General features: G+C 54.7%; 2 protein-coding genes across 4 annotated transcripts in view; one reads left to right on the forward strand and one right to left on the reverse strand.

Annotated features, from left to right (window-relative positions):
- SPIDR (scaffold protein involved in DNA repair) overlaps window positions 1-9222 on the forward strand; it is a 279388-nt gene extending 270166 nt beyond the window's left edge. For 2 of the 3 annotated variants that reach the window (XM_025265438.3, XM_044928779.2), the window contains 4 exons: window positions 2869-2962; window positions 3695-3812; window positions 4029-4082; window positions 8822-9222. In XM_025265438.3, the coding sequence (XP_025121223.3) occupies window positions 2869-2962; window positions 3695-3812; window positions 4029-4082; window positions 8822-8956 (401 nt within the window). In that variant the 3' untranslated portion in view covers window positions 8957-9222. The remainder of the gene's footprint in view (window positions 1-2868; window positions 2963-3694; window positions 3813-4028; window positions 4083-8821) is intronic. The other variant, XM_044928780.2, reaches the window with a different exon arrangement.
- Window positions 9223-9683: 461 nt separating this feature from the next.
- Window positions 9684-11295, reverse strand: CEBPD (CCAAT enhancer binding protein delta). Its single transcript, XM_025265439.2, has one exon. It carries the CDS (start codon window positions 11245-11247, stop codon window positions 10477-10479), a length of 771 nt encoding a protein of 256 aa, XP_025121224.1. The 5' UTR covers window positions 11248-11295; the 3' UTR covers window positions 9684-10476.
- Between the last annotated feature and the right edge of the window lie 430 nt (window positions 11296-11725).

An 11725-nucleotide genomic window follows, 5' to 3' on the forward strand; every position in this document is an offset into this window, starting at 1 on the left:
TTCTTTCAGGAAGCCTCCCCTGACCCTTAGGCCAGCCTAGAGGGCCTCTCTTAGGCCCCTCTCAGGGATCTTTTCCATTTCTCAATTTAGCATGTATTTTATATTCTACTTTTTTTTTTTTTCAAGACACTAGTTTTTAGAGCAGTTTTAGCAAAATTGAGCAGAAGGTTCAGAGATTTTGCACATTCTCTCTACCCCCACACATGCACAACCTCCCCCACCGTCAGCATACCCACCAGATGGTGCGTTTGATGTAACTGATGAACCTGTACCGGCTCGTTGTCATCACCCAGAGTCATACTATAGCCGGGGTCACTCTTGGTGACTACATTGTGTGGATTTAGACAAACTTATGACACGTGGCCATCATTACAGTGCTGTACCGAGTGGTTTTCCTGACCTAAAACTGTGCTCCACCTCTTCAGCCCTCTCTCCCCCTTAATACCTGGCAACCACTGATCTTTTCACAATCTGTATAGTTTTGCTTTTGCCACAATGTCCTATAGTTGGAATCATAGAGTCTGTAGCCTTTTGAGATTGGCTTCTTTCAGTTAGTAATATGCATTTAAGGTTCCTTCATGTCTTTTCATGACCAGAGAGTTCATTTATTAAAAATTACTGAACAATGTTGCACTTTCTAGATAAGCCAGACTTTATGTATCCATTCACCTACTGAAGGACTTCTTGGTTGCTTCCATGTTTTGGTAATTAAGAGTAAATAGCCACATGCCAATGTGGAGAAGGCAATGGCACCCCACTCCAGTGCTCTTGCTTGGAGAATCCCATGGACGGAGGAGCCTGGAAGGCTGCAGTCCATGGGGTCGCTGAGGGTCGGACACAACTGAGCAACTTCACTTTCACTTTTCACTTTTACGCATTGGAGAAGGAAATGGCAACCCACTCCAGTGTTCTTGCCTGGAGAATCCCAGGGATGGGGGAGCCTGGTGGGCTGCCATCTATGGGGTCGCACAGAGTTGGACACGACTGAAGTGACTTAGCAGCAGCAGCAGCAGCAGCAATGTGTATGTTGACCTGTGTTTTCAACTCCTTTGTGAAAATACCAAGGAGTGTGATTGGTTCATTGTACCATAGGACAGTGTTTAATTGTGTAAGAAATTGCCAAACTGTCCACAGTGGCCATACCATGTTTTATTACCACCAGCAGTGACTGCAAGCTCCTGTTGCTCCACATCCTCAGAAGCATTTGGTGCGTCAGTGCTCAGTACTTGGCCGTCCCTGTAGGTGAGCAGCAGGGTCTCACTGCTGTGTTCATAGGTGTGCAGGGATGTCTCATTGCTGTATTCATAGGTGTGCAGGGGTGTCTCATTGCTGTGTTCATAGGTGTGCAGGGGTGTCTCATTGCTGTGTTCATAGGTGTGCAAGGGTGTCTCATTGCTGTGTTCATAGGTATGCAAGGGTGTCTCATTGCTGTGTTCATAGGTGTGCAGCAGTGTCTGATTTCTGTGTTCATAGGTGTGCAGGGGTGTCTCACTTCTGTGTTCATAGGTGTGCAGCAGTCTCTCACTTCTGTGTTCATAGGTGTGCAGCGGTGTCTCACTTCTGTGTTCATTTGCATTTCCCTCATGACATGACACTGGACATCTTCTTATGTGCTTCTTTGCCGTCTGTGTATCTTCTCTGGTTAGGTGTCTGTTGAAGTTTTTGGCCCATTTTTTAATCAGGTTATTCTGGTTCTTATTATTGAGTTTTAACGGTTATTTGTATACTTTGGATAGCAATTCTTTATCAGAGTGTCTTTTGCGGATATTTTCTCCCATATTTCACGATATTTTTACTCATTTGTTTATCTGCTTTCCCAATCAGACTGTGGAGTCCATTGTAATTGTGGCATTTATTCTTATGTTCACAGTGCTACATTTATATCCCACACTAAAAAACATTGTATACATATTTGTTTGTTGAATAAATAAATCACAAATGTTGGAGTAAAGAGAAATAGGGAAACCACATAAGAGGAGATACTAACAAACCAGTAAGAATCTTTCCGTATCAAGAAAGTGGAAACCAAGCTGTGGGATTCCATTCCACCATCCAGGAGGCAGATGCTTACTGTAAACGTCCAGGCAGTGGGTGAGTGTGAACAGTGTGAGCCAGAGGTTCTGTGGGATGCACCTCTGAGGGTTTTTGCCATCTCTGGGCTCACATTTTTGGACTCAGTGTCTCCACTCCATGAGTCCATTCCAGGGGAAGGGCCCTTCACAGAAAGGGCCCAGTAGACAGATGCCTGCTGCCTTGTCCTAGAGCAGTTTGGACGCCTAGTGTCCAGTCTGGAGAGTGGTCAGGGGAACCCTGACGTAAATCTTCAGCCATGCAGAGCCTCAGGGCAGGACGTGACGGCGCAGGCACGCGTTCTTGTCACGTACTCATAACACGCATGCTGGGAGAACGCAAAGACAAAAATACTCAGGTAGGTGGTAATAGGCTTACACTTTAAAACTTGTCCTTTGCTGTAACTTAGTGCAATAAATGGGAATTATAATAAGTTTGAAAGTGAAAGTGAAGTTGTTCAGTCGTGTCCAACTCTTTGCAACCCCATGGACTATAGCTTACCAGGTTCCTCTGTCCATGGGATTTTCCAGGCAAGAATACTGGAGTGGGTTGCCATTTCCTTCTCCAGGAGATCTTCCCAACCCAGGGATTGAACTTGGGTCTCCCGCATTGTAGGCAGATGCTTTACCATCTGAGCCACCAGGGAAGTAATAATAATAAGTTTAGGAGCATTTATATAAACTCACAAATTGAGGAAACAAACCTGGGTACCTCCTGTTACCATCTGTGACCTGAGGGGCACAGAGAGGCTGGGGGACAGAGCCGCCTCTGAGCCCAGCTCCACTTCCCTGACCTCAGGCACCGTGGTTGCTGTGGACGAGAGCACCGCCTGCTCGTGGCCTGTGTGTGATCTGTGTGGCAGCGAGAGACTGGAACGGAGCCTGGCAGACAGGTAGGGGGCAGCCGCCAGGAACCCCGCGGCCTGGGGCCAAGGGGGCACATGGGGCAGCCGAGCTGCCAAAGGAGGCTGGGCACGTTTTCTCCCCAAGTCACCACTGCGCTCCTGCTGCTCCCTGAGGCTCCTCTGGTCCTAGAAGAGAAAAGAGCGGGCTTCTTCAGCTCCTCTGTTGTCAGGTGGGAGAGAAAGAACTTAGGGCAAACACAAATGTGTGGCATGCTGGTGACCGCACGGGCGACCCTTCGCAAGCTGACATCCCTTCCTGCCCAGCATTACTGCCCCCTGCCCCCCACACACCCTGGACCCACCCTCTGAGCCAGTCCTCTGGCCCCACTGGCCATTAGAGGCACCCAGGGCGCCCTCACTTTCCTGCTGCTGGACAGCTGCTGGGTGGTGGCCTCGGGCCCAGACCAGACAGCGCAGGGCAGGGCTTGGAGACGACGGGAGCGTGGAGCTAGGTTCCTGGGAGGCAGGAAGGAGCAGGGACACAGGTGACCAGAGCAGGTCTGCCTGGCCCCGCCCCTTGTTGTCCGGGCGCTCAGCCGGGTGAGCTCCCTGCCAGGTCTCTCCCTCCTCCGGCCACTCCCCAAGTGGCCAGATGTCTGCGCCCAGGCTGCTTCGGGCCTGTGTCAAAACCTGGGTTTCTGAACATGACGCCCAGACCCGGGGTGCAGGGATTGTCCGTCCCCACGAGGCTCCCACTCTCTGTCCTCTTGACTCCAACAGCAGCGGCACCTTCTCCTGTGGGGACTGCTCCCACGTGGTCACCATGCCCATCCTCAGGAGGCACCTGCAGGTCTTCCTGGACTCCCCCTCGAGACCCCGGTGCACAGTCAGGGTCAAGGTAGGAGCCGGCAGGGGCTGGTGCATCTGTGTCTACCTCCAGGGCCCCTTCACCTGCGGCCAGGAGGGGGCTGCCTCTCCTGGTCTCTTCCCAGGGAGGGAAGGCTCAAGTCTCTGCAGTGGAGCTGGTGGCCTCGAGCCACACATCAGTCCCCAGGAGGGGTGTTTCCGGTGAGTGGGTGGGGTGTTGATGCAGCCCCCTTGGTGGTTCTTGCAGCTGCTACAAGACAGCATCTCTTCGCTCCTGAGGTTCGCTGCCTGCGAGGATGGGGTAAGTGGAGGCCCAGCCCCTGGGTGTGTGCTTCTCCCCTCTGCTTGTTCCTTGTGTGCTGGGCACCAACAGAGGTCAGACTCTGGAGGCTCAGCTCGGTCCCTGCTTCCTCCTCTGACTCACGCCTTTCCCTTTCAGAACTGAGGTTACTTCTCATCAGTCCTGCAGGAGATATGGGGCTCTGTCCCCTGGCTTCCACTGTGATAGGATGGTCTCAAGGTTTCAAGTTAGACCTAATAGAACAGCTATCTGAGACATACAGTTTTTAAATTGCTGGGTATTCTCGAGTCTGAGTGCATGGAAACCTCTCAGAGCTGCCCTGACTTAATGGTGGTGGCTTTGTGAAGAGGTGTGAGGCATGCTCCTGAAAGAGACTGCCACCTGAACATACACACCTCACCTTACACACTGGCATTACCTTACACATCCATCTCACCTTACACACCCACCTTACCTCACACACGTTACCTTACACACCCACCTCAACTTAGACTGGCATTCCCTTACACATCCACCTCACCTTACACACCTGCATTCCCTCACACACCCACCTCACCTTACACACCCACCTTTCCTTGCACACCTGTTCCCTTACACATCCACCCTACCTCACACACCTACCTCACCTTACACAACCACCTCACCTACATGCCTACCTTATCTTGCACACCAATTTCACACATCTACCTCCTTACACATCCATATCACCTTACACACCCACTTTACCTTACACACCCACCTTACCTTACATACCTGTTACCTTACACACCTGTTACCTTATACTACCACCTCAACTTACACAGTGGCATTCCCTTACGTATCCACCTCACCTTACACATGTGCATTCCTTTATAACCCACCTCACCTTACACACCTAACCTTACACACCCACCTCACCTACAGGCCTACCTTACCTTGCACACCCATCTCACCTTGCACACCCATCTCACTTTACACATCCACCTCATCTTACACACTGGTATTACCTTACACACCTATCTCACCTTACACACCCACTTTACCTTACACACTTGCATTCCCTTACACACCCACCTAATTGCACACACCTGCCTTGCCTCACACCCTTATGGAGCAGAGAGCTCTGTCCATGTCAGAGCCATGCGGAAGCCTGTGAGGGGCTTGCGTGTCTGCCTTCAGGGTTCAAAACCCAGGTGGCAGACGTGCACAGCTCCTGCAGTTGCTGGCAAAGAGGATGCTCACATCGGCAGCGCTAAGGGTTCCCACAGCCACAGGCCCACTCTGCATCCAGCCTGAATTTGGAGGCTCCATGCAGCCCTCCTCGCTGCTTGCCAGCCCCTCCTGGGCTTAGGGGTGGGGGGAGAAGTGGCACTTATTACACTCTTTACTTTACACCGGATGTCAGAGTTTTGAGTAAATCAGAATGTCCGTGCACAGAATCTGTAAGGAGCCCTGGTCTGGCTGCGGTTCCAACTCGAATCCCCGGCCTCATGCACCTCTTTAGAGCAACTTGTTGACCCCCTGCCCCCTCCCCCCAACAAACCTTCATCCAAGGGGCTGCTGTGCGGTGGGGACCAATGTCTTGAGGAGGGCTTGTGGACAGGTGTCCCTGATCGTGTGCAAGTGCGATGGGAATCAGCAGTTAGAGCAGCCAGCCACCATGCTCCCTGCTGTCCTCAAGATGGGCAGAGGCCACGCTGACTGGAGAGGCCACAGGGACAGGGCTCCTGTCGGATGCAGAGAGACCCGCAGAGGGAAGGTCACTGCAGTCTTCACAAGCGACAGCTAGAGGGTAGTCAGCCTGGGTGGGGACGACAGGGACCCTGCGTGTGTTCTCTTCAGATGGAAGTCCTGTGTTTCACGGGTGGTGAGCCTGTGGTTCGGTGACTGTTGGTCCTTGGGTAAGGCTCATGGATTGGCGAGTTCCAAGGTAGGGGGCTTTAAACAGACACTAAATATGGCAGGTCCACCTCACCTCGTGCCCTCAGGGAGGAGAGCTCTGTCTGTGTCAGAGCCATTTGGAACTTGTTACCATGGAGGATGCTGGGGGAGTTCTTCTCAGGGAGAACACAGCAGAACGAATCGAAGCCCATGGCCGAGTGCTTGGGGATGGCACCCAGAGCATCCATGGGCCCTGCAGTAACCCAGGTGCCTTTCCTGGGCCCCAGGCTCCCTGGACAGTGGCCCTCAACCTCCTGCTCTCTTCAGGGGCCTGGAGTCTGAGAGGCCTGGTAGGAACCCACTCATTCACTTATTCCCTTTTAATGGAGGCAGGCTGTACCTCCCACACATTCGACTTCTCGACTGCTTGCATCCTAGAGAGCTCAGGAGGCTTGTGTGTGCTTGTGTGTATGTGATCCACGTGTGTGGGGCATGTGCACCAGTGCCCTGGCTGAGAGGCCCAGTGGCGAGCACCTCAGTGTCCCCTTTGTGCTGCTCTGCCAGCAGAGGCAAGGCCAGTAGGACTGGGGAGGTGCCAAGCTTGTCACCCCCAACCCCGCCTCTGCACTCAGGGGATTCTCAGGCTTTATGTCTACCTGGAAGGAAGTGGACACAGGTGTGGGTGAGAGGGGGGCACTGGCCATGAAGACCACCTGAACTCTGTCAGTTTAGGGTGCAGATGTACATTCATAAATTGCAAAGAATCAGATGACTCTCCATGAGAACCATGACTGCATTCCCAGAACAAACTGCCATTTCTGGTAGGACCCAGGAGTGTTGGGTCTCAGGTCTCCACTTAACAAGGTCCAGCTTCAGATGTGAAGGCAGTGGTCACACCCACCACTCTACCTGAGTGACATCACAGAAGCAAGAGTCAAAGAAAATACACTATATCTTTTAAAAACAGAGGCACGTTTTATACTCACATACACAAATACATGTATTCATGTAACAAGCACGTGTGAGTTTGGTACTGTGATGGTTTTTAACTTCTTCATGTCAATTTCCCCCCAATATAGGTATAATTAAATCTCTATTTATAAATGATAGAGTTATTATTGAAAACTATAGCTGCCAAACCTGGCATTTTAAAAAGAGGGTATTTTGCAGACTTTTTTTTTCCAAGTCAGAGTTTAGTGCTTGTATCCAGGGGACCTGGGCCCCCCATGCATACACACAGGGGAAGCCCTCGTAGACAACACAGCGGCATACAGCATCACCTTGTCCCTCTCAGCCCTGAGTGGGAACCTCCCGCCCCCTTCTCCAGCATCTCTGCCGCCTTCCTGCCACTGCGCCTGTGCGAGGCCCCTCATGAGCACAGAAGCCCTGGGAGTGACCGAGGGGCTGTGACCTTGATGTCTTGGCCACAGGAGCCCGGCGGGAGGCCTCCACACTGTCCAGTCTCATCCTCTCATTTCCCCCCTTCACCTGTGTGGACCTCAGCTCTCTCCCCCGCTTTACCTGAACGTGCTACCAGCGAGGTCGGAGCTCCCTGTGAACCACGGTGGGGAAACAGGGCATTTGGTGCTGTGCCTGTCTTGTAGGTGGGAGACGGGGATTGCAGTGAGCTGGCTTCACAGCGTCCCACATCCCAGACCAATCTGGACATTTACTGCTGCAGAAGGAGCCATCTCAGGCCTCAGTGTGTCTACACTGTGCACACAGACCCACTGTCTGGACACGGCTCTGCTGGGCAGCAGTCACAAGGCTAGACTGTGGTCACAGATGTCCCCCAGTCCCTGGCTGGCCCTTATGCTCCTGTTGGCTGGGACCTCGCTGGGCCCTGAGCCAGACACCCGCATGGTCTGGACCCCCTCACGGCATGCGTCTGGTCCTGAGCAGGGATGGGGCACACTCCATGCCCCTCCCACCACACCGTGCTCACAAGAAGCCAGACACGGGGTGAGGGCAGTGAGGTGCCCATCAGGAACACAGACGCGCCAACCCTGGCCATGCTGCTGACCGCCCAGCCTGGGTCTCCCTGCCAGGACACGTTAATGATGGAAGGGGCAAGTTAGCACTGAACTCAGTGATCACAGACATCCATCAGGTGTCTGGCACAGAGCCGGGCTGGGAGGAGCCCCAGCACTGCGCCTCAGGTCCTGTGGAGAAACTTCCCAAAGAACACGTGACCTTCTGAGGCTTCAGTCCTCCTGAAGACCAATAAGCCTCTCTTTTTGTTCAGCCCTATTCCCCCAAAGAAAGTGTCCTGAGGTCTGATACCTGGAGACCAGGAGGGCACAACATACTGCCCCACTTGGTCACCGGGCCCCGCCGCCTGGAGCTCTGCATTCCCAAGTGGACATGATGCTTGCCCATGGCTAACCTGTTCCCTGAGACTGTCATCAGACAGTGAGATGGAAGGCCTTTCTACAGCATGGGGAGAGGCGCTTAGCTCAGGGCAGCTCTGGGAGAGATACCTTGTTGAGGCAGGCAGAGCAAGTCCTTGACCACAAGTGCTGGTCGACCGCGGAAGTGGGAGTCAGCGGCAGGCGCGATGGAACTCCCACTGGGACCCCGGTATGGCTTCCCGTGTGCTTCCCCCCCCAGCTTCTGTCCTAGAGCGGCCAGCTGAGAGGTGTGCGCCTTGTATCCACTGACAGACATAGATAAGAGACATTCTTGATGTTCTTGTGTAAAAACAAACTCAGCTACCAGAAAAAAGCAGTTCCTTTGCTTGTATCGCAGCCTATTCTCACCTCCGGAGAGGGTCACGGGCCAGGGAAGGGCCTCCTGCTCTGGCTGTGGTGTGCTGAGTTGGCGGGGAACAGGGTGTCCAGGGCTGTTTGCTCTAACCAGCCTGCCTCTCCTCCCTGCAGAGTTACGAAGTGAGGAGTGTCCTCGGAAAGGAGGTGGGGCCGTTAACCTGTTTTGTCCAGTGCATCACCACCCACCCGACCAGCAGCGTGGGATTGGAGGAGGTTGAGCTCCTGAGCGAGGGGAGAGCCTCTTGAGAACACTGGCAACGGCCACGGGATCTGTGAACTTTACCAAGTGGCTGAGAGGTGGTGGTGGTTTGGGTAATTTCTTAACCCTGGGCAAAGTGAATGTACTTTATGATCTTGAAATGGAACTTCATGTTAGTAAAATGGCTTTGTAAACTATAAATCAAAATACTTTTTTCTATGATTATATATTTTTTATTACCTTTCTGCATGTTAAAGCTTAAATAAGCTTCAGGCCTTCGTATTTATTTTAGATAATACAGTAGAAAAAATTATTTTGTCCTACTGTAATTTTAAAGTGTTCTGTTCAAATTTTACCATGATTCAAAAGTTTTTTTTCCCCATTTCTTTTAACATTTCCTCAAAGAATACCCAGCAAAGGGCAAACCTTTGTCCTCTCGTCTATTACTGCCCTGCACAGTCAGTGTCCAACCTAAGTGCTTTGCAGTTCATTATTATTGTTTGGAAAATGTTCTGGGGGCACTATGTCAGAGGTCAAACTGTTATGAGTAAAGTATAGATAAAGTGAGAGAACAACAGGTCTGGTTAGCACTGGGTGCAGAGACAAGGCCACCCCACCACAGGAGAGCTGGGTCATCGTTCACCTTGTTGGCAGAGTATCTGAGTTAAAAGTAAAACCCCGGACTAATTATCTCTGGACACTAAAGATTTTGTTTCCTCCCTATGACAATATAATCATGACAGGCCACGGTTAATAAATTACATAATACAGAGGTAGCAGCCAAGACAAAGATAGGCTGCCCAATACCCACTCTCATGGGGGAAAGGCAACGACTTTATTTATTCTTTCAGGTTAATCTTTGAAACATTACAAGTACTGGCAAGGTAGCCAGTTTTAAGTAGCTTTGTGACTGTCCTTTCCATCTCCTACATGACTTGTACTTCACGCACTTGGAAAATCTACTTGAAGCTGACTACAGAAGTGAGGAAAGTGAAAGCAAATCCCATGAAAGCCAAGATGAGTCGGGCTGGTTTTCGGGTAACCGAGCCCTCTTCTCCTTGCCCCTAGACCCCCACTCGAGGTGGGACGCACTCCAACGGGGTTCCAACACGTTCTCGGGGCGCGGGCACCTTCCACCCGAACGGATCTCGGCAAGTTAACCAGCACGTCCGCAGGTGGAGTTCGGCCTGTTTGAGAAGCAAAGTAACCCGGGATGACCGGCCCCGGGGTGCAAGTCAGCCAGACGCGCGCCCTCCCCTGCGGGTTCGGAGGGCCGCGAGCGCAGGAATCAAAGTGGGTCTAACGCGTCTTTATTCTTACAAATACTGTAAAAATCAGTATAAAAAAGTGAGCATGCTCAGTCTTTCCCTCGTATCTACAGTACAAAGGCTTGTCGGAAAAGTCTCTTTTACGAATGTACCTTAGCTGCATCCTAGGCGTAGGATGTAGAGAAGCTGCCGTCACAGTAACTTAGGGTCCACGCGGCAGCTGTCCGAGTCCCGGCCAAGCGCGGGAGTCCGGCCCGGCGGCTCCAGGCAGTGCGGCCGCAGCCCGCGCGCCCCCCGCGTCACCGCGCGTCCGCCGCCCCCGCGCCGGGCAGGAAGGGCGCGCCGGGCAGCTGCTTGAAGAAGCGCCGCAGTCCGGCCAGGTCCCGCGTGAGCTGCTCCACGCGCTGCTGCAGCTTCTCGTTCTCGGCCGAAAGCTCCACCAGCTTCTGCTGCATCTCCTGGTTGCGCCGCTTGGCCTTGTCGCGGCTCTTGCGCACAGCAATGTTGTTGCGCTCGCGTCGCTGCCGGTACTCGGGGCTGCCGCGGTCCGGGCCCCGCTTGCCTGCCGCCTTGTCTCGCGCGGGCCCGGGCGCTGGGGGCGCGGGGCTCCGGCGCGGCGGCTCTGGCGACGCGGGCGGTGTGGGTTGCGCAGCGGCCGCGAGGCTCACCACCGTCTGCGCGCACGCGGCCACCTGCGCGGGCAGCAGGGAGCCGGGCGCGTCGCCGTCGCCCCAGTCGGGCTCGCGCTTGAGGGGTCGCGGCGCCGGGCCAGGGCCCCCGAGGCGCGCGGGGCCCCCGGGCAGTAGCTCCAGGGCGCCCGCTTTGTGGTTGCTGTTGAAGAGGTCGGCGAAGAGCTCATCGTGGCACAGCTCCAGGGTGGGCACGGCGGCCATGGAGTCGATGTAGGCGCTGAAGTCGATGGCGCTCTCGTCGTCGTACATGGCGGACGCGGCCGGCTCGGCTCCGCGACCCGGCTTCCCCGCGCGGCCGGGCTCGTAGAAGGCAACGGGTTCCGCCGTCCAGGGCGCGCCGCGCGCTGGGCCGTCCAGACTGAAAAGCGCGGCGCTCATGGCGGCGTCGGGCCGGCGGCGAGCGCGGTCCCCGGGCGGGCCGGGCGCTGCCTTTTCTAGCCCGGCTGACGCGCACGCCCCGCCCCGGCCGCGAACCGCGGGACCCCCGCCCGCGCGCCTCCCCCGCGCTTCCTGCCCGCCGGCCCGGCCCGCGCGGCGCTGCCGGGAACGACCCTCCCTTGGCCGCGCCTCCTTCTTCCTCCTGGTGGGTCGGCGCCTCCGCGCCCGCGGAGTCGGGGCGGAACCAGAACCGGGCACCGGACCAGCTCGCGAACTAGGGCACCGGGGCGCTGCCCCGCAGCTTCAGGGAGTTCGGGCCGCGGTGCTTCCCTATCGCGGGGATCGGGAGGTCGGGACGCTGCCCCATCGAGGCTCGGCCATGTCTGGGGAGCGCGCCTGTGGCCAAGAAGAGCCTCGAACCCCGCGCGCCCATGAACCCCAAGAGCGCCCGAGAACTCCGAGCTCAGCTCCTGTGAGC

Source organism: Bubalus bubalis, chromosome 15 (assembly GCF_019923935.1).
Source record: "Bubalus bubalis isolate 160015118507 breed Murrah chromosome 15, NDDB_SH_1, whole genome shotgun sequence".
NCBI lineage: Eukaryota > Metazoa > Chordata > Mammalia > Artiodactyla > Bovidae > Bubalus > Bubalus bubalis.